The sequence below is a fragment of the Pseudogymnoascus destructans genome (assembly GCF_001641265.1).
Source record: "Pseudogymnoascus destructans isolate 20631-21 unplaced genomic scaffold scaffold_3, whole genome shotgun sequence".
NCBI classification, from domain to species: domain Eukaryota; kingdom Fungi; phylum Ascomycota; class Leotiomycetes; order Thelebolales; family Thelebolaceae; genus Pseudogymnoascus; species Pseudogymnoascus destructans.
In genome coordinates this window covers 1,832,049-1,854,081 of record NW_020167522.1, presented here as the reverse complement: position 1 = coordinate 1,854,081, position 22,033 = coordinate 1,832,049, and the positions used below count along the sequence as shown (strand labels likewise).

Below are 22,033 nucleotides of genomic sequence, written 5' to 3'. Positions count from 1 at the left end.
TTTACCCCTTTTCAGTTTTTGAGGGTATCCTGTAGGCTGAGGTGCTGGATTTGCTGTAGATCTCTTTATAGAGGCGTCTAAGTCCATAGGTTCAGGTGCTGAGTCCTTAGCAGTTGGTGTAGAGGTGTAATTGTTGAAATTTCTTGTTGGATGCCAGTCTTGGTTCTTCTCCTTTCTTCTTTCAAAAAGCCTATCATCAAGTCTGACAGCTTTCTCTATAAGCGTTTGAAGTGTTGTAGGGCGTTCTTCTTTGCTGAGTTCATCCTTAATAGAGCTCTTGAGCCCTTGGTAGTAAGTGAAGACTAAGGCTTCTTCATTCCAAGTCAAGTGAGAAGTGATTCTCCTAAATTCTGTTGTATACTGAGCAGCAGAGGTCTTTTGACATAGCTTCTGTAGCTCTCTTTCTGCTGTAGCAGTTTCGTTGATGTCTCCAAAGGTCCTGGTAAGTTCCTCTTGAAACTGGTCATAAGAGGTAATCAAAGGTGTAGTGGTATTTTGGTTGTTGCCACTAAGTCTTCTAAGATATGGCTCAAAGAAGTTGAATGCAGATCCACGGAGGTAGCTGGCAGCGAAATAGATCTTCTGAATGTCTGAGGTGAACTGATGAGGCCTGAGGGTGAAGTAGATGTCCAGTTGCATAAGGAATCCCTTCAACTTCCTCCTGTCTCCATGGTATAAATCTGGTGTTTGCACTTTAGGAAGTGCACCTGGGGTACTCGAAATAGCCAGAGGAGCTGTGGGAAGCTCTGTATGATGTGTCTGAGTTGAAGATTGTGTTGCTGAAGTGTTGGCTTGAAAGGTGTTTTCCAAATTCTCAAGTTTGTTTGCTATAGTTTGTATAAAGGCAAACAGTTGTTGCATCTGCTGTTCAGCAGTAGTTGTAGGAGCTTGGTCGTCCTCCATTGTAGTATCGAAGTGCTGCTATAGAAATAGTTGAAGCTTGAAGCAGGCAAGGTGTAATGGTGGGTGCACCAGATATGAGAATCTAGCCACCCAAGGAAGGGATGAATTTACTAAGACAACACACTGTCTTAGGAAACAGAGCCAAAGGGTTGTAGCTTAGACTATTCCACAACGCAGCAATCAGGTGTATGATGTGGTGAAGTGGTTTAGACAAGTTGCAACAAATGTTGAGTCTGGGAACTCAGGGGTAAGTCAGAGGTTAGCACCTCACTGACTTTTCAAAAAACAGAGAATAACAAGATCAATGCTTGGAAGCTTGGAAAAGACGTAGAAGTATGTGCTAGTCGATTTACTGTATTGCCTGCTTGCCCTTTCTTAAGGAAAGGGCAATCCTATTTATGCCAAAGGAGTGTAGTTCTCTTATTTTCCATGACTTTCCATGACTAACCAGGCTTGGTAAATGTATTAGAAATCAAGTGCGACCCACAACTAGCTTGCTAATCATGTAGTGAACGTAAGAGAATCCCATAGAACCATCTCTTGGGTTCCTAGCCTATAGGAAGTGAAAAGGAGGTCCAAGGTCAGAGTACCTATAGACAAATTATGTCATAACTTAACCAATCTTGTGGGTAACTAAGGAGCGATGACGTGTAATGAATCATAGAGGGTTGTAGAAGCTTCTAGAGCTATCGTTCATGTTCCTAGGCCTCTAGTTGGTAGAGATATGCCATGTGGTAGTATTGGCCCACCCCCTTAAGGAGGAGATTTTCTTAATAACTTGTTCAATGAGTGTCCAAATGATATGCCGTGATGTATGTAGCATAAACAGATGTAGTAGAAGAGTTTTCAGCAATCGTTGAGTAGTATTGCTTCTGTTGTTGGTGTGATAAGCCCAGATATGTATGGTGACTTGTAGGTTTGAGGAGGAGATTTCTAAGTTTGCTCTTGAGTTTGATAGCAAACTGAGTGCAACGAATGTCAGTATGACAAGGTTATGATCCAGCAGAAGGATATGAAATTAGTCCAGGCTATGTGTCTTCACATGACTGGGTTCGCATTTCCAGGCATGAAGGAATGAGCAAAGTAGATAGATGGTAGAAACTCAATGAAACTGTTCTACTGAAGCTACTGTATAGTAATATTCATGGTAATCGTTGCTTCTGTAGTATATGGTGAAATTGTAGATATTTTCAAGCTACCTATCACATGCCTCATACACGTGATCGTGGTCGGTCTGCCAAGGAACCGTTGGGGGACCACACCGGTCTGGGCGGTTTGGTCTGTATTTCCAGACCGGACCACGGTCCGGTCTGGAAATATTTCGAACCGACGGTTCCGAACCGACGGTCCCCCATGACGCACACTATTAGTTAGGGGCGGATGTGAGGCGAGCGAGGGGCTGGTCCGGCCGTTGTGGTGTGCTAAGGATGTTGTGAGGGGTACTCCGTAGAAGGGGTAGGAGATGAGTATCTGACTATCCCTATTAGAGGTGTGTGCACGTGAATTCCATCCCATCTATTACTCAGTTTTATCTATACCTTCCCACCCCCCCTTTCCGCCCAGCAAACCAGCGAAAAGAGACGACATCCATCTCCATCCGAGTCCTGGACGCACACAGCAAGTTTTGTACCACTATCTTATACATGAGCCTTATACGCATACACCCAGCAAAACAAAACGTCAAACCTCGAGAGAAACCCCCCCCCCCCCAATCGTACCCTCAACCCCCCTCTCACCCAGCTACCAACCCCTTACCCCTCAAAACAGCCCCTCCCCAACCACCACCCCCCCCCTCCTCCCCACCAAAACCAAACAATCCCTCACCCCCCTTCTCACCCTTCCCACCCTCCCCATCAACCCCATCAACCCCCTAACCCTCTCCCCCACCCCCTTCACCTCCCCTCCCATCCCCAACCCCTCCAACCCGCCCACCGCCTCCACAAGACACTCCCTCGCCTTCTCGGCGCCCTCTTCCCAGCGGATCAGGCCTGCAAATGCACTTATCAGTGCTGATTCCGTCATTCCCTCTGGGCCGCTTTTTTTCTCTCCTCTCCCTCCTGTTGTCGCAGCGCCCTCGCCGCCCTCGCCAGACGCGCCGGAGACAAGGGCGGCGAGACAGGGGATTTCACCGGCGAGCTTGATGGCCTCGATCCACACGAGCGCTTTCGCTGCTTTCACTTGTTGCGTGTGTCGGGCTAGCGCTTGCGCCTCTTCGGTGGCGTAGGAGGTGCGGATGAGGGATATTGCCGTGTCGAGTTCCGCGGGCGTGGGTGGGATGTATGGCTGTTGTCGTTGTTGTTGTTGCTGCTGTTTTTGCTGTGGAGGAGGAGGTGGCGGAGGCGTTTCACTCGGCGTTTGGGAATGCGATTGTGCTGGGCTCTCGAGTGGGCTGAATCGGGACTTTCGCGGGCTGGGAGAGGGGCACGGACTTAGCTTGACGATTAGAGAGGACGTTGGTGAGGCGGTGGACGGGGCGAGATGTAGCGGAGACGGTGATGCTGAGGGGGGTGCTGGGGTCAGGGCGGGTATGTCGGATAGTTTGGGCTTGTGTTCTGCTTTCGTTGGCGAGAGTTGAGTTTTGATGGTGGTGGATATGGTGACTTTGGGGACGTCGAGTGAAAATGAACGGGCCCTCTTGACGCAGTTTTCGAAAGGAGGCGTGGGAGATTGGTCTTGCTCAGGAGCTGCTGTGGATGGGGTTGATGAATGCCTTCCTCGAGGCTGGGGCGTCGCTGTGCGACTTGACCATTGGGTGGGAAGTGAGGTGATGCTAACAGCTCGAGTTGTAGTTGAAACGTAGGAGGCTCTTGGTGAAGTAGTTGTATTTGCCAGTCGACCCTCGTTCATTCGGCTCTTGTTCAATTGGCTCTCGTTCCATCGGCTCTCGTTTAATCGGCCCTTGTTCATTCGACCTGCTGTATGAGCGTGAGCTTGTGAAAAATGATGATGGTTTGAGGGATATTGAGCAAAACTCACCTTCCTTCAGCCTCCTCATACCCTCGTCGTGAATGGTGGTGATCTTTGTTGTGTGGAGTTCCTCGACCAGGTCAGTGAACTCCTTCCGAGTCAGAAACCTCTCGCCTGGTTTGTGATGCCAGTCGGCATCATATCTTCTCCACAGACGGCTAATGTTCTCCTCGTCGAATCGCTCTATAAGTGGGTGGGTTAGTCGTTGCCTTGCAGGATGTGGCGTCCGTTGTAATCTCACCGTAAAATACCCGCCGCGATCGCTCGGCGGCATCCTCAGGGTCGTCCCAATCCCGGGTTTTTCTCTTGTCTGGTCGGTACGATGATCCGCTGCGACGGCGAACCATCTCGCTCAAGATGTATTGTGGCTGAAATGTCGTTCAATGAAAGGGGAAGCAGACAAAGTGGTGTGAGGTGGTAGTGGCTTGAAGTGAAGTCGATTATCCGCAATGCGTCAGGTTAGCTTTGTCTCCCAAGGCACCACCCTGCACAATCGCGTTTGATGTTTCGAGAAAGAAAGAAAAACCCAAAGTATGTATGTTGGGTGAATTGGTCGGGGCAGTGACCTCGATGGTGAAGTACGGATTGGGTAGGTGCGGCAAGTCAAGTAAACAAACAATTGCGTCAAGTAGGTACGGCCGGAAACACACAACAATTAGACGCAAGACGAAAATAAAATGGTTGCCATCCATTATGCAAACCAATTGAGCGGCGATATCCCACCCACCTCCAAATAACGCCTTCCCATCAACGCCTCATTCTCCTCACCTACAACCATATCAATAACATGCCTCCATCCTCACTATATTCACATTCCAATTCCGCCACACCCTCACACCCTCACACCGCATCCTCCTCCCACTTCCCCTTCCCAAACTTCCCCCTATAAAACCCATACCTCCACCCCAAATACCCCCCACCCCCACCAAATTCCCCAACCCCGCCCCCCCAACCGCCCCTCCACCCCTTCCCCCTCGCCACCAACGCCCCCATCACCGTCCCAACTCCACTCCAAGTATCAACCTCCACCTGCCCTTTATTCGCCAACAACCGCCAACTCCGATCTTTCCACTCGATCTCCTCTCTTCCATACATGCGTCCCGCCAGCGCCAGCGCCAGTACTCCTGTTCCCACTACCGTTCCCATACCCGCGGACCTCAGGACCACGAGAGGTAGGGGGTATTTAAGAGGGCGAAACATCATGATTGGAAAAGGTGCAATGGCGCCGACGAGGGCACCGGCCGCAAAACCTCGGTATAGGACGTGCCCGGTCAGGATGGCGTAGGGGTGGCGCTGGTATTCAGCATACGTAGCGTGGGGGAGGAATTGAGACATTCTGGTATTATGGAGAGAGAGGAGGTAGCCCTGGTGTTTGGAGGGGCTGAGAGCGGAGTTTTTGCCCTTAGGCATGCAAGGGGGGTGGTTTAGGCAGTTGTGGATCTTGTAGTCGTGGGATTAAGGATGTGGGTTCTGGGATTGTGGTTGAAGCTAAGAATGGCTTTGATAATGCGGAATTGGAAGTTTCCCGAGCTTGTTGGAGCTTGTTGGAGCTTCTTGGAGCTTCTTGGAGATTCAGATCGGGGTATATGGTAGGATATGTTGGGGTTGCAATTCCTGAGGTGAGAAGCTGATGTTGACGTATGTTAGCGCCAAGACGATCCACAAATGCGGCTGGGCCCGTGAATTTGGCGGGAAAGCAAACCCTGGTCGCATATTCCTTTTAAGGCAGGAACGACAACGCCAAGTTTAGCGTTGAGACAACATGATAATGAGAATTTTGCGGCAGGCGATGCACTATGGTGCCTGGATAGTCGATGCTAGAGCTTCGGAGACTATCGTGGCGCGTACGTTGCATAATCTGTAGTGAGTGTCCAACGTCATGGCTTGATTCGAGGGCTGTCTCAATTGGGGTCTCAGTCAAAATATGCAGGGAACTCTATGGTTCAGGCCTATTTGGACTATTCGACCTAGAAAATAGGGTAGAGGCTTCTGCCTATCTTCTGTCCTGTTTTCTATCCTGTTCTCCATCGTTTATCTATCTCGCGCAAGAGTCGACATCTATCCCATTCTAGTTCATTACCTAGAAGCATATAATTTCCTCTTGAACCCAAAAAGGCTTTCCACGATGCTCCCAACCACAACTCTCGGTCTTCACAAATGTCCGCCTACAAGATGCCCGACTCGGCGTATAAGCGCCTCTCATTTCGTGCACCAGATTATGGACTTCTCTACAACCTAACCAAACGGATCCTCCCTGCAATATTGATCATCCTCGGCATTATCACCTTGTGCGTCCTTTACGCATACTCCCTAAACGGCCGCGCTGTACCACGCCAATTTGTCGTCGGCATGAGTATCACCGCCGCCATCTTCGCCGTGATCTTAATAGTCCTATCAGCGATCTATTGCTGCCGGCCTAAGTGTGCCGGAAAACACAATCTCCGCCTCGAGTCTCCCGCAGCGCCCGAAACGACAACGATAGGGTGGGATGGCATAGGCCCCAGTGATTTCTACGACCGGCCCAAGCAGATGCCGGCGGTGGCTAGGCGGGCGCGGGAGAGTGCGGGATTTGGCGATTTATTTGATAAGATCAAGCAGGTTATCAAAGAATGGAGGGATGAGCCCTATCGTATGGATAATGTACGAGCAAGAGCACCGGCGCACGCATCGCGGGGAAGGGATACGCCTGCTAGTCGTTATACTCCGCATACTCAATATGATAGGCGGCGTGAGGACATGGTAGAAAGCGAAGGTATGCTTGCACCACGATGGCGGCGAAGTTATCTAGACCCCTCCGACTCGGGAATGACAAATGCTGAAGCAGAAGACCTCTACCGCCGTCAAAGGGATAGGGATTATAGGGGCGACCCACCGGGTGCTCATCAGGCATATTGCGAGAGTGATGATAATCGGTCACAGGATGCGGATAATACGGAGGTTGAACCGCCACGGGCTATGTTGAGGCATGATTATCACCATCATAATGTCTTGCCGAGGGAATTGGATCGGATGCTGAATGTGAACAATGTGTATCTCAAAATACCTACTCCTGCTCACAATCCGCGGAGGTGAGGCGCGAAGGGGTTGTGCTGTAAGGAGGATGGTGGGCCGGTGTTAAACTTGGGATAGATGGCGCTGTTGCGTTGATATGGTTGTTTGGGTTTTTAGAAAAAGGGGTGGTTGTTAATTGGAACTTCGGAAAAACTTGGGAAATGGAAGACCTAGTTTATGACCCCTACATCGCAAGCTCAGTGGCTAAATCCTGCATGAAAGGTCTTATACTTCATGATTTCTAGTCATAATTGCCAAAAGGCCGCTTTCATATTTGGGTATCTAAGCCCCCTGACTCCAATTCAATGCCCAACCACAAGTTCCGCTCATTTCGTTTCGCATAATAAATACATTATGCACGTCGGCCTTCGCCGTCGCTCAACCCGCATTCCATTTTCTCCACTAGTATATCCCAGTTGCTCTCTTGTCCTACCCTAGCTACGCCCCTTAGGCCGACAAGGACAAAACGTGATAGCCTATCTAGCTCGGTCTTAATAAACCTTAGGTGTTCCGGATACGGCGTATCCTTCTGATCAGGGAATATGCTAAGGTCCCCCTCGTCTTCGGAATCAAAACTACTGTCAGAGTCTGAATCTGTCTCTGCTTCCTCCGGCATAACTTTGGTAGGAGATGCTGCAGGGGGAGCGAGCATTGCCTGGGCATCTTCAAGCGCGATTGCCAAGTCTAGGATCTGCAAGATGGTTTTGTGGATGAGTTCGAGCCGTTGACCAAGTAATGCCTGAGTCGTAACCTTCTTTAGAAAGTTTTCGTGGATTTCAATCATATCATCCACTTCGTCCGCGGTTGCCATATTTTTACGCATCTCGTCCATGCTGACCCTCAGCACTATATCAGTGAGATAGCTATAGAGCGTGTTACTGAACCACAAGAGCTTCGTGCGTAGGCCGTAATATAGTGGTGGCGCTGATGTGGTGCGAGATAGTGATCCCGAAAGTATGTAAGAAGCACGGCGAATTTGGAGGAGGAATATTGCAATGCGTTTGTAGGCGTTGAGAGTGACGGGGCGGATGACGAGTGCTACTTTCCAAGGGATGTCATAGCAGATCTCTATCGTAGCCAGAGATTTTACCGTTCGCCGGGCGGTAAAGACGTCAGCTGTGCTAGGGGCAATTTTAATGCTGATACGCTGCCTTCCAACTCCATGTCCCATCGTGGACCGCAAGTGGCTAGTGAGAGAAAAGGGATTATTCCACTCTGCTGTCCCCCGAGATAGGTCATCAAATATGGAACTCGTAAAGGCGTTGGACATGGCCCCATTGGTCATAAAATAGACCGTTTCCAGGCCATCTATGACGCTGCCGAGATGGTGAGACTCGACGAGTTCTGTCCTAAGGATGAAGGAGGTAGAATGGTGCTTGGTCTTTATCCAGGCCTCAAAGGCAGAATCGAAGAGCTCCGTAAATGGGAGGAGGGAATTGCCGTGGTCGCCACAGACAGTTTGAAAGCTGAGCACGGGCTCCATAGACTCCCACGAGAGGCGCATATACCTGTATTGTTGCAACTCTTTAAGGACAACAATGCTCTTACCCGAAGTAAGGATTTTGTGTGCACTTGTGCGGAGGAATTTCGGGGTCTGGTATGGTGCTCCAGTTTCATCATTTTGAATGATGTACTTCTCCCATATTCTCATTCTGTCATTGTTCTTCACATCCTCCTTGACGAAGAATCCACTCGCTTCGTTTAGCTCACCGTCTTCCATCCACGTCTTTATCGGTCGCAGATATATTGCAAAGCACTCGAAAAATATACTGCCCACGAATTCGTACATGTCGCTATTCTCTGCTAATTGAAATTTGCACGTCTCATCGTATAATGCTTCTAGCCATCGAAACGGCGGTGAGTTATGATGCTCCTGGACCAGTTTTGCAAGAGTTTCGAATGGCAGCATACGCGAACCCACGGCATGTTCTGTCGCGGCGAGACTGACAATCACATCGCTCTTACGGACCAAGTATGGCTCTTCCAAACTAGAAAATATCTCGTCGAGCTCTCGTAATCGAGTTTGAAACTGCTCATGAAGTCTTTGCAGTAAAGGGAGTCTTTTGTCGACGGGAGTCCAGGTACGTAGAAGTTTGAGAGAAGTGCCGTAGCTGGAAAACTTGTCTAGAATGTTATAGAAAACGTGATGGGAGACACCGGGCAAGATAAATCCAGAAGCAGGCCGGATAATCGCCTCGCCGTTATTACGAGTTGACGATGCCTTGTCTAAATCCGAGTATAAAGTCGTCGGAAGTCCCCTAAGCATGAATAGTGTCTCTCGAATTGCTTGTAGATCTGTGATGGGGAAAGTTGGTGGTTTCTCAAAGTAAGCATCCACAACGCTCAGAGGTTTTCGCCTAGTGGCTCTCCAGAATTGCTCTTTATGTAGCCTATTAAGGCTGGTCGAATCAATAGCAATGGCTAGATCAGACGGATGACCTGTACCTACCCCAGCAACACTCGATTGGGCCGTGTCAGTGGGCGAGGGTGGTTCAAAGTCGCTATCCGAGTATATGTCGTCATCTTCCGAACTATCCTGCGTATAATCGATATTCCTCCATATCTTGTCCCGTAGTAAAGGGTCGTCTTTGACCAAGTCTTTCCATTTGTAGGTCGGCTCAACGTGCTCTTCTGGAGGGCTGAGGAACTCGAGGTCTTTCAGCCTAGATTTGTGTACAGGTCGGTCTGATAACCCCAAAAAAAGATGAAGTATTTCTGGTGTCCATTTCGTAGATTGGGTACCGAGTTCGTCCAGCCTCTGCCGGAAGGCATTAGCTAGGCCATCTTTATTATAGACCCTGAATTTCTCCTCCAGGCCAACGAGGTTTTGTTCGACGTCGAACTGATTGACCCTGGGGTAGTTTCCATATCGAAATGATCGTACAGCCGATTCCCGACATGCACTGAATCGAGCTGGGTCATTCTAACACCGAAGTCAGCTATTGTTCTGTTGTTGGGCAGTTCGGCGTGTGGGGCAGAAGACGCTGGCCTGATAGATGGTTGGAACGCAGGACAACCTCAGCTTAGCTTACTTTTGGAGTCAAACCCGTCAATGTAGTAACCAGCTCATCAGTGAGAGCTCCAATCTTTGCGATATGCGACATAATGTTGAACTGACCGCATTGTTGTCGTGCCAATTAACTTTAAGCTAGACGCGCTCATACGCGACTGCCCGCGAGGCTGAGACATAAAGAAAAGCTGCCTTATCGGCACCAGTGACGTTGTCGCACGCGATTGCAAGGGCCCCGGCAGTTGCCGAATTTCAGGAGTTCCACCAAATTATATGCCAACACTTCTTCATGCAGAACCCAAAGACGACCGAATTATGGCCGTAGCGAAACCCATACGGGCTTTGGCGTTTGCTTCGTTTATGATATGTATTTTTTTGTTTTATCAGATTTATGAGGTCGGCGTACAGCCGCAGAAGGGTCCAGGAGATGTTGTTACCTCATATGGAGGGGACCCTATGAATGAACGTATGTACATTAAGGTTCTAGACCACACCACTGGGCAGGGCAATTACTGATGTTATATAGCTGTTGGAGAACCATCAGGTGTGTTGAAGCGAGAGATGGAAGGCTACGCGCCAGGCCCTGCTGGGACAGCTCGGATCAATGCGACCTTACTTGCGCTGGTTCGGAATGAAGAAGTTAAGGGGATGGTACAAGCAATGCGAGACCTGGAAAGGACGTGGAACCACAAGTTCAACTACCCATGGACCTTTTTCAACGATGTCCCCTTCACCGATGAATTTAAGGAACTTACCTCTGCGGAAACGAATGCTGAATGCCATTATGGTACATATTCCCCCCTCACCTCCTCGACTACAAACTAACCTTGTCATCCAGAACTCATACCGAAAGAACACTGGGAGGTGCCTTCCTGGGTCAATGGCGACCTATTTCACGAATCCACGAGGCTTCTTGCTGAACAAGACATCCAATACGGCGAGCAGGTCTCTTACCACCAAATGTGTCGCTGGAACTCCGGACTCTTCTACAAACACCCAGCTTTGGCGAATACTCGGTACTACTGGCGTGTTGAACCTAATGTCCATTTCTTCTGCGATGTGGACTACGACGTCTTCGCCTACATGCAAGACAATAATAAGACTTATGGCTTCACCATCAACCTATACGACGCTCCACAATCGATTCCGAGCCTGTGGCCAGAGACAATAAAGTTTCTCGCCGAGCACCCAGAATATGTACATGATAATAACGCCATGGAGTGGTTGACGGATAGCCAGAGAAGGCCAGAGCATAACAAGCAGGCGAATGGGTACTCGACCTGCCATTTTTGGAGCAACTTCGAAGTCGCAGATATGGACTTCTGGCGAAGCCAGGCATACGAAGATTACTTCAACCACCTTGACCGGGCAGGAGGGTTCTTCTATGAGAGATGGGGAGATGCGCCTGTACACAGCGTCGCTATTGGGCTCTTTGAGGATTCGAGCAAGGTCCATTGGTTCCGTGATATCGGCTACCAACACATCCCCTTCTTCAATTGCCCCAATTCTCCAAAGTGCACTGGCTGCGTCACTGGGCGCCTCACAGACGGTGACTCATGGCTCCATCAGGAAGACTGCAGACCCAATTGGTTCAAATACGTGGGGATGGGTTGAATGCATTTCCCTCGTAATCAAACAGCCTTTGACGACCCTGTGGTGCCTCGTCTTCTACCACCCTGTATATGGTTGAGTGTACATATGGCGATGACGAATTGTTTGCTTGAGCTACAGTATATACTTCCTAGCGAATAGCTGGAGCTGGCGTTGCGTTGTTTTTGGGGGTTTCCTGCCTGGATCATGGCCCCAGGGAGTTAATGTATTATAGATGATACCTTTCACATCTGGAACCTAGTGTATAGGTATCAGAGGTACGACCCGGCAATGGGAGTGAAGGCCAACCGGGCTTGGATTATGAATAATGAGTTGATGAATTAGAACAGAAAATATTCATCAAATTCTGGAACTCTGCCCCTGGTATGTGGTCTCCACAAATATATAGTGAAAATGCGGGGTAGTTATCTATTTTCTTTGATATGTCATCGAGTCCCTTCATCATATAAACCATGCCTCCCGCTTTTCCGCTTTTAGTTATCCACTACCCTCCAGTCTACCCGTTTCCTCTTTTTTCCCGCCATTTGATGCCCAAGGTTTTCCAATACATTATCGTACGAGAAATTCACAGTTCGTTGTAAATAGTACGGCTGTAAATTTGCCATCTCTCCAACTCACAATCTTATAACAAAAAAATTGGTTATGCCTCGGTTCAAGCCCTTTTCTGCCCAAGAGCCCAAGGCAGCGGCCAACCCAGCCATTGAACAAAAGCCACCTCTGGATCTGAGCCATCACTACTCTCGAGTGACCAAGGCCCGGCAGGAGAGCAACATTAAGGCATTTTACAAATATTTTGCTATCCCTGGCATTGGAAACTTAGCAGGTGGTACGTAACCACCGAAGCTTTCCGGGCCCTTGTCCTCTCGTATTAATAATTAATCGCCAATTAGGTCTACCAAACGCATCTTACTTCCCTTATGATACCCTACAGGCCAGAGTTGCTTTACCTGACCGCTTCGAGCCTACTTCCACCACTTCCACCACCTTCTCACCAAAATCAACACAATCGCGAATAGCCTCGGAGCCATTCTCCCGCATTGTTGTGCCCCGCGAGTCCTCTTCCTCCGACCCCTCCTCTAAAATCGACATCACTACTGCCCTTCAATATGGCCAAGCCAGCGGGTATCCACCCCTTCTCTCCTTCGTGCGCCAATTTGCCCGCGAGAATCTTCACCCTAATGTCCCCTACACGGACGGGCCAGAGGTGATACTTACCAACGGAGCTCTAGACGGCCTTTCCAAGGCAATTGAGTGTCTGAGTAATCCATGGGACAAGAGCCGCGATTGGGTGAGTGACCGTGAAGGGGTCCTCTGTGAAGAGTTTTCCTTCATGAGCTCTATCCAATCTATGAGGCCGCGAGGCTTGCAGATTGTGCCAGTGAAGGTCGACCTTGAAGGGATGCTACCGAGCGGTCCTGGAGGACTAGACGATGTTTTAGAGAATTGGGACACAAGCAAGGGAAAGAGGCCTCACCTTATGTACACCATAACGTAAGTCTTTCTAGTCAATGGTTCCTGATTCAACGCCTGACGTTCAAACAGTATTGGCCAGAACCCCACAAGTGGAATACTTTCCGTTGAGCGGCGGAAAGAGATCTATTCGATCTGTACTAAATATGACATTGTGATCATCGAAGATGATCCTTACTGGCACCTCCAATACCCATCAGCAGCTTCATCCGAAGCATCCGCGCGCCACATCCCCCGTCCAGCGCCGGTTTCCACCCTACCATCGTCACAAAAGTCCTCCGGCTTCCCGTTCCTCGACTCCCTCGTCCCTTCCTACCTTTCGATGGACGTAGATGGGCGTGTCGTCCGCCTCGACACATTCTCGAAATCAATTGCGCCTGGATGTCGCTTAGGCTGGGTCACCGCACAGCCCAAGCTCATAGAGCGCCTCCTCCGCATTACGGAAGGGACAACGCAAACCCCATCCGGCTTCGTCCAGGCAATGGTTGCACAGGTCATCATGGGACCTCAGGGCAATGACCGCAATAGCAGCCCCACTGGGTGGAAAGTCGACGGCTGGGTGCGCTGGCTTGAAGGGCTAAGAGGCAACTATGAGCGCCGCATGCAGATAATGAGCGCGGTCCTCGAGGAGGGAAAGTTCACAATACAGCAGAAGCGAATGGCGAATGACGAGGATGCCGAGTGGGCCGTTGTTAAGAAGGCGGAGATGTACAATTTCTGCTGGCCGCGCGGCGGGATGTTCCTCTGGTTGCGATATAATTTCGATTCTCATCCGCTAGTTGGACAGGTTGACGGACCCCGCCTTGCGAAGGCGCTTTGGGTCTGGCTCACGCGGAAGCCATATCTGGCTCTTGTGATGCCGGGAGAGATATTCGATGCTATTCCGGGGTCGACAACATCGGAGGGATGGAGATTCTGTAGGATCTGTTTTGCGGCCGTAGAAGAGGAGGATGTACAGAAGGTAAGCGTTGGATTCGCAAGGGGTGTCGAGTCATTTTGGCACTTGAGGAAGGTGAAGGATATAGAGGGGATTGAAGCATGGGCTGCAAACGAAAAGAGGGATCAGGAGGGAGTGACAGATTTAGGGGCCGGCTGGGCTTGTTGAGGTATATAGGTGGACTCAGTTGATCAAGGATTGTCCCCAACCCCATTATATAGGAAGTATGGCGGTGTATATTTGGAGGATAGGATGTGCACTTAAGGCAACGAGGTTGTTCTCATATGATGTTATGTAAATAAATAGTCACGAACATACGCATCAGTGCTTCTCTTGACTAGTGTTCATTTCAAATATCATAAATTAACTTCCTAACGTCCGGTTGATGCAACGCTAAAGGCCCAACGGCCAGATCTTATCCTACTCCGCGGCAATCTTCCAGATATGCCTTCTAACCATTGCTCCAGCATGACCGGGAGCATCTTGAATCGTTCAGCTGCTCTCAGCTAGCCCCCTTCCTATTTATGCTTCAATTAACACATCCCAAAGCCCCTTATACCCCTCCTCCTCAGATCTCCCTTTTTTAGCTTTACACATCCCCACGAAATCATGCCAAATAACATTAACCAACCACCCATCCTTAGCCACCCCACCCAAAAACCTCCGGCTCTCCTCCCCACTATTCCCAAACACCGCAGCCCACTCGCCCCACATCTGCCACGCCTCCTCAGCCCACGCGCGGAAGCTAACCTCCTCCACAATAGTTGGGCTCACAATCTCTTTGCCAGGGAACACACCCCACGTCACCGCATTAGTTTCAGTGCCCTCCTCGCCGGGGCCGAGGTCCAACTTCGACTTCAGGAACTCGCCCGAAGCGCTCTGTGCGAGGAAGCTGACTTCCCCGTTGCCCTCGAGCAGAGGCTTCAAGCGCGCCCAGTCCGGAGTCGGCACGAACAGCTCCACAAACGCCTTCTGGAATACCCAGCCACCCTTAGGTCCCCAGCCTACGACTTCGTCCTGGCTGTGCGCGCCGTTGACGGCGGGTTGGGAGGCGATGGTCCACCAGCCCTTCTGGTTGAGCTTGACGAGCTCGTCTTTGATGAGGTTGGTCTCGGCGGTGATGGGTTCGTCGCTCCATGGGAGTGCGGAGAGGGTTCCGTTAATGTACTGCACGAAGATGGAGGTTATGTCGGGGCGCGAAGTGGGGTGGTTCCATAGAGCGAGGGCTTCGGCGGGGGAGGTGTGAAGGGTAGGCCCGTAGCCGTCGATTTCACCGTATGCGGGGGAGCGAGCGTCACCCCAGCGGCCGTTGGGGAAGCTGGTGTGCGTTAGTAATATTGGCTTCGTAGGTTTAAAGTTTAAGAAATAAGAATGACAGCCCTCACTAGAAAGCCCAACAGTAGTACAAAAACACGGGGGCAGGGGCCATACTCGTCCCAGGTTGCTTCTCTACCAAGCGCACCTTCGCCTTCTGAAATTGCGAGGGTGTTGGCACGTGTGTTGACGCCATTCTTCGGAACTGCAGCCTCAGCTCCTGTAGTCTCGAACCCAGATGCCTCTTCCCTGTCAATGATGACAAAATTATGCGGGCCGGAACCAACACTTGATTGTCTCCTGCTCTTCTTCTCTCCATTAATCAATAATTGCGGTAGAGGGATGGTGTCGGTGATGTCATCAACGGCAAACGCATCTGAGGTGAGGACAGGCGTGAACGATGGGATAAGGTTTGCGCGCTCGAGAATGAAAGCCACAGCTTTCTCCAGGTTCAGAGTGTAGAAGTGAAAGCCCTTTGGACCTTTCGTGCGTTGTTTGGTGGCCTTGACGGACTCGACGATTTCGGCAAGGATATCCACGCCTACTTTCTTAACCATCTCGTCGTCGGTGCGCACAGCATCCAACCTATCTATGATGCTCTCCGGGAGCTTTGCGTTGCTAAGCTTCGTTGTTCGGCGGAGGATTTGGTAGCTCTGGATTGGCATCAAGCCAGGAATAATTGGGATGGTCTTGAAGGCACCACTTGAGTGGCCCCTCAGAACCTTCTCAAAGTTATCGTACGCATCAACATCATAAAATAGCTGTGTCATGATAAAGTCTGCGCCTGCTTGTACTTTATCGACCAAGTATGGCAAGTCGTGCTCTAAGCTCTGTTCTGTAGGGTGGCTGCCATCCGCATGTCCCTCTGGATACGCCGCAACTCCCACGCAAAAGTAGTCGCCATACTTCTTCCTAATATATTTCACCAAATCAATAGCCCAGACGAACTCCTCCTCGCCCTCCTTCCCCTCCTCAAGCGCGTCCTTATACTCGCCCCTAGGCTCGTCTCCTCGCAGGGCCAAAATATTCTGAATGCCTGCTTCCTTGGCCGCTTTCAGCGCGTCATCCACGAGCGCCTTAGACATATTCGTGCACGTCAAGTGCAAGCATGTTGTGAGTCCCAAGTCGCGCTGGCACAGCTCGGCGAGCTCCATAGACCTCGATGCCGTAGAACCCCCAGCCCCCCACGTCACAGTAACGAAGAGGGGTCGCAGCGCGCGGGACATGCGGTCGAGACGCGCCCGGAGGTTTGTCGACCCCATCGCCGTCTTGGGGGGAAAGAATTCGAGGGAGAAGTATGAGGCATCTTGAGGGAGTGCGGCGATTTTGTCTGTGATCTTGTCCGTGGTCGGGGAGTCTGCCATGTCGCGTTCTTGCTTGCAGGCCGGATACATAAGGGTGGTTGAGTGGCGAGTGAATCAATTGCGTCCGTAGAGAACTATTATAAACGTCCCGGGCGAAGGGAGCGATCCGAGAAGCTGAAATAATGTACAATTTTTGACGATGTGTGAGGTGGCATAGGAGGCGGACGACGTCAGGCTAGACCGTGGGGTGAGGGGTGAGATGAAAGCGTGGTCGCCGAATAATGATGTGGGGCAGATATGCGGGGTAGTTGCCCTCCAAAAAAAGCAAATTGAAGTCAAAACCAGCTACAACTCCCACTCCCCATCTCTGTTTGATGTCGCGGAGGTGATGAAAGCGCATTTTCCGGTAGGTTCGGCCGTTCTTATAAATACTGGTAAAAAATGTATCTAGCTGTTTTGTGGTTATTTGGTTATTTTGGCCTTGTCTCGTGCTTCTTGCGCCAAAGCGGCTTACTTGGGGCAGCTTCATCGGCATACATGCAGGCTGCTCCAAGCTCCTTCATGGAGCCTATGGGGTGAGGATCCGTATCCCAGAAATAACAAATACTGCTGTAAGTATGGTTAATTTGTGGGTTTAAATTTCATCATCGTGGGGGGATAATATAGCTTATCACATTGGGGTTGCACAAAGAGTATCACATCACATTCGCAAAGAGAGGGGGGGATGGCACTGTTGACTGTCAAGTGCTCTTGTATTCACGATATCTGAATGCTCTACTGTTGAGTGCTTTTGTATCTACGATATCTGTATGCTTGACTTTTTCCGCTGATTCCTCCCGTTGAATTCGGTGTATCGAGTGAATGTGGTAGACTCCATAATCCATGTGTCTCCGACTCCGCAAAACATCGCAAAGATCTCAGCCCAGTAACAAATGCCACCAGACCTTCCGATCCCAAGCTCTTCCAGTAGTTCCAGTAAAGAGGCACTCATGGCATGGGAGTGCCACAGAAACAGAATCAATAACAAAATGAAGAAATTCGTCGATTTGGTCCAGTCGTTGAAAATTAAAGACCTTTTGGCGAGTGTCGAATGCAAAAATCAAGTATCGTAAAACTTCGTGATCGCAGCTCAGGTATATAAACTCCATGATCAAATCCAGGTGTATGTGTTTCTGAATCGAGGCGGCATCTCCAAGGATGCCGCTCTGCTCAGTGACGAAGAAAAGACGCTATGGACACTCCGCTCGGGCTTTCTTCGAAAATGTAATGTTTGGAAAGTCCAGCGTCGCAAACAGCCTCGAGCTTGAAGGAGCAATTTAGACAGCGTCATCGTCGTAACCGTTCCCAAACTGGTTGTTTCGGGCCTCGTGGAACTCATCTTCATCTTCCATGTCATAGCCACCGAGTTGGCCATTGGAGTTGCCGTTGGAGTTTCCGTTCGCAAAGCCGCCGTTGGAGAAGCTGTGGTGGGCGAAGCTGTGGTGGGCGAAGCTGTGGTGGGCGAAACCGTTTCCAGCATGATCGCCGGCCGCAAAGTTTTGAGATTCCTGGCCGTGGTTTGGTGTCATGGCGCCATAGTCATTCGACTCGGATTTGACCACAATGCTGGAAACCTTCTCTTCGGTGTATTCATCCGAATTTCCATCATCATCTTCATCCTCCTCGGCACCTGACTCGACATATGTCGGAATAGCCGCTGCGGCCTTGCGGGGAGTGCGCGCCTTGGCGACCCGACCTCCCTTTGTCTTGTTGAGTGACTCCTTTGGTGTGAACTTGGAGGGAGAACTCTCCAACTCCTCGTCATCCTCATTGTCCTCATCCGACGCGTTCTTCTTCACAACCTTCTTCTTGGGCGTTCTCGGGGCCTTTGGGGCGGCACTGCGGGGGACATCACCGTTAGTAGAATTCCCAAGCCAAGATGACTCTTTCTTCAGGCGCTCAAAACGGGTGGAAACGGCTTTGGCTGTGACGCCTTCTTCGTACTTATCTGCGATTGCTTGGGAGTGTTAGCAGTGGCCCTTAAAAAATGTGTGTGTACAGTGATTAACGTGTGAGAAATGGAAATTGCAATGACGAGGGAGTATGTACGAGCAACGCCTCTCTCATCTCTCATTTGTTTTGCTGATTGTTTAATCTTCCTGAACCTATGGTCAAGGGCATAGGAAGTGCAATCCCCATAGTACGCCGCGATCTCTGTGGCAAATTAGAGACGCCAGTAAACATTAAAAAAAATTGAGTGTGTGGTAATGTGCAGCGACGGAGACGAATGGGATGTAAACAAATGAAAGCAAAGTAGTACATGGATTCCTGCCCTTGGCACCCGAAGGGATGTCAAGGGTGATTGGATCGAAGCCAGACGCCAGGGCATCACCTATTCTCTTCGCATCGGTCTTCAAAGATCTGAAGCGGTTGTCGATCGCCCATTTGGTACAGTCTCCTCCAAATGCCTTCGCAATTTCTAGGCATTGGTCAGAGCCAAGGTGGGATTGAGGTATGTGGATGTGGAATGCAGAAAGGAACTGATGTGTAGAAACGTACCAGAGTAGTTGAGCTTGAGATCGGGGTGCGCGGCGAGGATGGCGGAGAGGAGGCGGACGGAGCTTTCGTAAGTCTTCCAATTAGGCATTTTGAAAAACGTGCCGTGGTCGTAATGCTATAGGATATATGTTAAAATTATGAATTCCAGGATCAGGATAACTCGAGTTGTGGATGAAAGAGATCAAGTCAGATGAACCCTAAGATCCCAACAAGTGAACCTTGAAGAAGTAGGAGGTAGGAGATGTATGAAATATGTAGCTGGTAATAACTCAAGGCTGTTGAAAAGGAAAAGGAGGATAAGTGTTCTTGAATATGTGTGTGAATAGTTGCCATCAATGTGAGATGGTGATATCAAGTTGAAAGCAGGCAGATAAAAGTGTCATCATAAACAGTAGCAAGATTGAGACTAGGTGTGTGAAAAGTCAAAATGACTTACCTTGGTTGTCGAGATACTTGCAGGCTTCTAATGTGAAGTCGAAAATGACGCTGAGTATGGTGGGTGCAACAGCTTGTGGGTTGTCAAGTCTAGAGCAAGGTGTAAGCAGTTGTTGATGTTGTTGTTGAATAGTTGATGTGGAAGAACGAGGAAGGAGGGTCGAAGATTGTTGAAGAGTTCAAGGTCGTTGAAGATGGAAGCAAAAGGTAGCTTGAAGGTATTCGAAGAAGTTGAAGGTGGTCGAAGCTTATGGTAGCGCAATTGTTGTGGTGAGGAGTGTTTTGATGTGAGAGTTTGGAGGTGGAGGAGGAAAGCTCAGGATCGAGTCCGCCTCGAGTTTTTATAGTCGACTTGGAAACAATAAACTCGGCAGTCAAGGCAGCACAGTTACAGAGAAGAGACAGGATTGTAGAATTGAAGCAAGTTTGTGCGTGGGACGGACGCGTTCTCGAAATCTCTTAAATGTGAGAAAAAGATGGACTCGGATAGACCTCAGAGGCATATTATACAGCACCTCAGAAACCAATCCATAAAACAAACCAAAACAGCTACTAAACAATCTGCGATAATCCACATATCATTTACAGCTCACTCTGCCTCTTTTAACCTCATGGACAATAAGTTATTGATATTTGTTGTTTTGTCCTGTATCCCCGGCTATCTTTAATAAACGCCAATTCTCGCAAAGTCACGCACTTTCGCGTCGCACTACCTCGTCGCCCCTTTGTCCCTGCACAGCGGTGTGAGATTCCACTTCCTCCCCCCCGCCTAGATTGAAAATCGGCTGCAGTAATATGCACATTTCATCCCTTGGGTGTTAGGTTTATCCACTCGGCTTACGCTGGTCCTGAACCTGAACAGGTTGCACTTTTTGGGAAGTACAACGACCTTCTTAGGTTTCCAACATGGTGCCTTGCTGTTGGCAACATGCACGGTGTGCCGGATACTTGCATTCGCACGCACCCTCAGTTGATCAGACTCGCTGGCCTTGTCCAAGGACTTGGTCGCCTTCAATACCAGCAATGACCCTGCAATGTCTTTACTTCGCGTCCACGCGCTTATATTGTTATTCTAATCATCATCCTGTCAACTATATCCATCTACAAACTCACATACCGAACTGACAACAGCCAGTCATAATACAACGAACTAACCACCTTCCGGAGGCTGTCTCAGTCGTCAGCTACCCGCAATATCGCACGGCATGCATACACCCGCCTGCCGTGCTTCTATAATACACCAAGTCCCTGTTGGGCCGTATCTCTCTTCAGTCTAAACGATCATCTTTCTCTAACATGGGTATATGGACTGCTCTGGGAGATCTCGCGCCGCCATTTTGACGTATCGAGATACCACTGTGAGCGTGGCTCGGTGCCGCCTCCCCGGTGCCATACATGAAGTATTGTACGCCGAGGAACGAATCGCAGCATGCCTGGAACATGCCGCAGAACTTGAACGCCCATGGAATCTCTGTGGTTGCGGTGAAGAACCACAGCATCTTCATTGCGTCTCCAGCAATCCAGCTCACCAGAACTGAGAAGCGGAACCCCCTACAGGAGCGTGTCCTGTTGTTTGCTAATATTTGTGGAATCGGTAGCGTCGCTTCAATAGCCAGGCCAAGGTAGCCAATAGTCGACGAATAGAAGCTGTATGCGAAGCCGAATGGAGCGAACATGAGCTCGCATGCCATGAGCGTTATGACGAGGTAGAGGAGGAATTGCCAATATCTGTGTGGTAGTTAGCCAAGAAGCCCAAGCTTTTTTAACTTTAAATCCATTTGGTATACGTACGGTTTCGGGGACCTCCATTGCCAGAAGTTGTACGGCCTGACATTGCCAAATTCTCCATCCTTTATGCCCGAAAATGGTTGTGATGCTTCCCCCCCTTTGGACGAAGGCGACGGCCTGTTTTCGAGGGCGACGTGTAGAAGAATAACTTGGACGATAATCATAATTGTTGCTTGGATTAAGAGTGACATATCATATTGCGCTCCAGGATAGTAAAACACGCTGGAGGAAAGTTAGCAAGTGCACTTTGTTCGTATCCAAATAGGGGCAGGGGGTGAGTCTGATCCCAAGTAGAACCTACCGAAGAATCGACGCAACAAGCATTATAAGTGGTATATCAAGGGAAAACCCAGCACTCGATTTCGACCTGTATATTGCAGCAATCTGGTCGGCATATGAGGTAATTGGCGACACGATGATAAATACCGGCGCGACGAAGCCGGTGACAAAAGAGAGTACAGCACCCATGATGGGTGGTTTATGCCTATGCCGGGCGGCAAACAACAAATATGAAATAAGCAAATGCTAATTACAATTCCATGGGAATATTTCAAGAAAGAGCAAACTGCAGGATAATTCACTGTTAGCGCATTGATTAATCGAACGTAGTATCCAGTGGAAACATCTTCATGAACATTGAAGTCGAATTTTGGATGCACAGCCTTGCAATCCGACTTACATAAGCAGGAAAAGCGTCGCGTTTGT

At 49.6% G+C, this 22,033-nt stretch overlaps 9 protein-coding genes across 9 annotated transcripts; 3 read left to right on the top strand and 6 right to left on the bottom strand.

Moving 5' to 3' along the window:
- Window positions 1–2,661: 2,661 nt before the first annotated feature.
- VC83_01799 (uncharacterized protein) lies at window positions 2,662–4,500 on the bottom strand (the record flags this gene model as incomplete). Its single annotated transcript, XM_024465473.1, has 3 exons — window positions 4,112–4,500; window positions 3,880–4,053; window positions 2,662–3,818 (listed from the first exon to the last, which is right to left on the bottom strand). Exons 1-3 carry the CDS (start codon window positions 4,215–4,217, stop codon window positions 2,662–2,664), a joined length of 1,437 nt encoding a protein of 478 aa, XP_024327062.1. The 5' UTR covers window positions 4,218–4,500.
- Window positions 4,501–4,549: 49 nt separating this feature from the next.
- VC83_01798 (uncharacterized protein) lies at window positions 4,550–5,601 on the bottom strand. The gene has a single exon (XM_024465472.1). The coding sequence runs from the start codon at window positions 5,278–5,280 to the stop codon at window positions 4,711–4,713; it is 570 nt and encodes a 189-aa protein (XP_024327061.1). The 5' UTR covers window positions 5,281–5,601; the 3' UTR covers window positions 4,550–4,710.
- On the bottom strand, window positions 5,308–10,069 carry VC83_01796 (uncharacterized protein). Its single transcript, XM_024465470.1, has 3 exons — window positions 9,954–10,069; window positions 5,635–9,844; window positions 5,308–5,313 (listed from the first exon to the last, which is right to left on the bottom strand). The coding sequence occupies exons 1-2, from the start codon at window positions 10,023–10,025 to the stop codon at window positions 7,274–7,276; spliced, it is 2,643 nt and encodes an 880-aa protein (XP_024327063.1). The 5' UTR covers window positions 10,026–10,069; the 3' UTR covers window positions 5,308–5,313; window positions 5,635–7,273.
- VC83_01797 (uncharacterized protein) lies at window positions 5,634–7,026 on the top strand. The gene is made up of 3 exons (XM_024465471.1): window positions 5,634–5,733; window positions 5,801–6,622; window positions 6,698–7,026. Exons 2-3 carry the CDS (start codon window positions 6,028–6,030, stop codon window positions 6,940–6,942), a joined length of 840 nt encoding a protein of 279 aa, XP_024327064.1. The 5' UTR covers window positions 5,634–5,733; window positions 5,801–6,027; the 3' UTR covers window positions 6,943–7,026.
- Window positions 10,070–10,212: 143 nt separating the features above from the next.
- Window positions 10,213–11,880, top strand: VC83_01795 (uncharacterized protein). The gene is made up of 3 exons (XM_024465469.1): window positions 10,213–10,397; window positions 10,458–10,718; window positions 10,770–11,880. Exons 1-3 carry the CDS (start codon window positions 10,247–10,249, stop codon window positions 11,543–11,545), a joined length of 1,188 nt encoding a protein of 395 aa, XP_024327066.1. The 5' UTR covers window positions 10,213–10,246; the 3' UTR covers window positions 11,546–11,880.
- A 122-nt stretch (window positions 11,881–12,002) lies between these two features.
- Window positions 12,003–14,273, top strand: VC83_01794 (uncharacterized protein). Its single transcript, XM_024465468.1, has 3 exons — window positions 12,003–12,368; window positions 12,433–13,033; window positions 13,085–14,273. Exons 1-3 carry the CDS (start codon window positions 12,185–12,187, stop codon window positions 14,115–14,117), a joined length of 1,818 nt encoding a protein of 605 aa, XP_024327065.1. The 5' UTR covers window positions 12,003–12,184; the 3' UTR covers window positions 14,118–14,273.
- Window positions 14,274–14,471: 198 nt separating this feature from the next.
- On the bottom strand, window positions 14,472–16,627 carry VC83_01793 (uncharacterized protein; the record flags this gene model as incomplete). Its single annotated transcript, XM_024465467.1, has 2 exons — window positions 14,472–15,267; window positions 15,381–16,627. 2 exons carry the CDS (start codon window positions 16,625–16,627, stop codon window positions 14,472–14,474), a joined length of 2,043 nt encoding a protein of 680 aa, XP_024327068.1.
- Window positions 16,628–17,251: 624 nt separating this feature from the next.
- VC83_01792 (uncharacterized protein) lies at window positions 17,252–19,826 on the bottom strand. The gene is made up of 5 exons (XM_024465466.1): window positions 19,542–19,826; window positions 19,106–19,220; window positions 18,867–19,025; window positions 18,551–18,563; window positions 17,252–18,445 (listed from the first exon to the last, which is right to left on the bottom strand). The coding sequence occupies exons 2-5, from the start codon at window positions 19,191–19,193 to the stop codon at window positions 17,884–17,886; spliced, it is 822 nt and encodes a 273-aa protein (XP_024327067.1). The 5' UTR covers window positions 19,194–19,220; window positions 19,542–19,826; the 3' UTR covers window positions 17,252–17,883.
- A 224-nt stretch (window positions 19,827–20,050) lies between these two features.
- Window positions 20,051–21,981, bottom strand: VC83_01791 (uncharacterized protein). Its single transcript, XM_024465465.1, has 3 exons — window positions 21,630–21,981; window positions 21,332–21,550; window positions 20,051–21,268 (listed from the first exon to the last, which is right to left on the bottom strand). Exons 1-3 carry the CDS (start codon window positions 21,794–21,796, stop codon window positions 20,809–20,811), a joined length of 846 nt encoding a protein of 281 aa, XP_024327070.1. The 5' UTR covers window positions 21,797–21,981; the 3' UTR covers window positions 20,051–20,808.
- Between the last annotated feature and the right edge of the window lie 52 nt (window positions 21,982–22,033).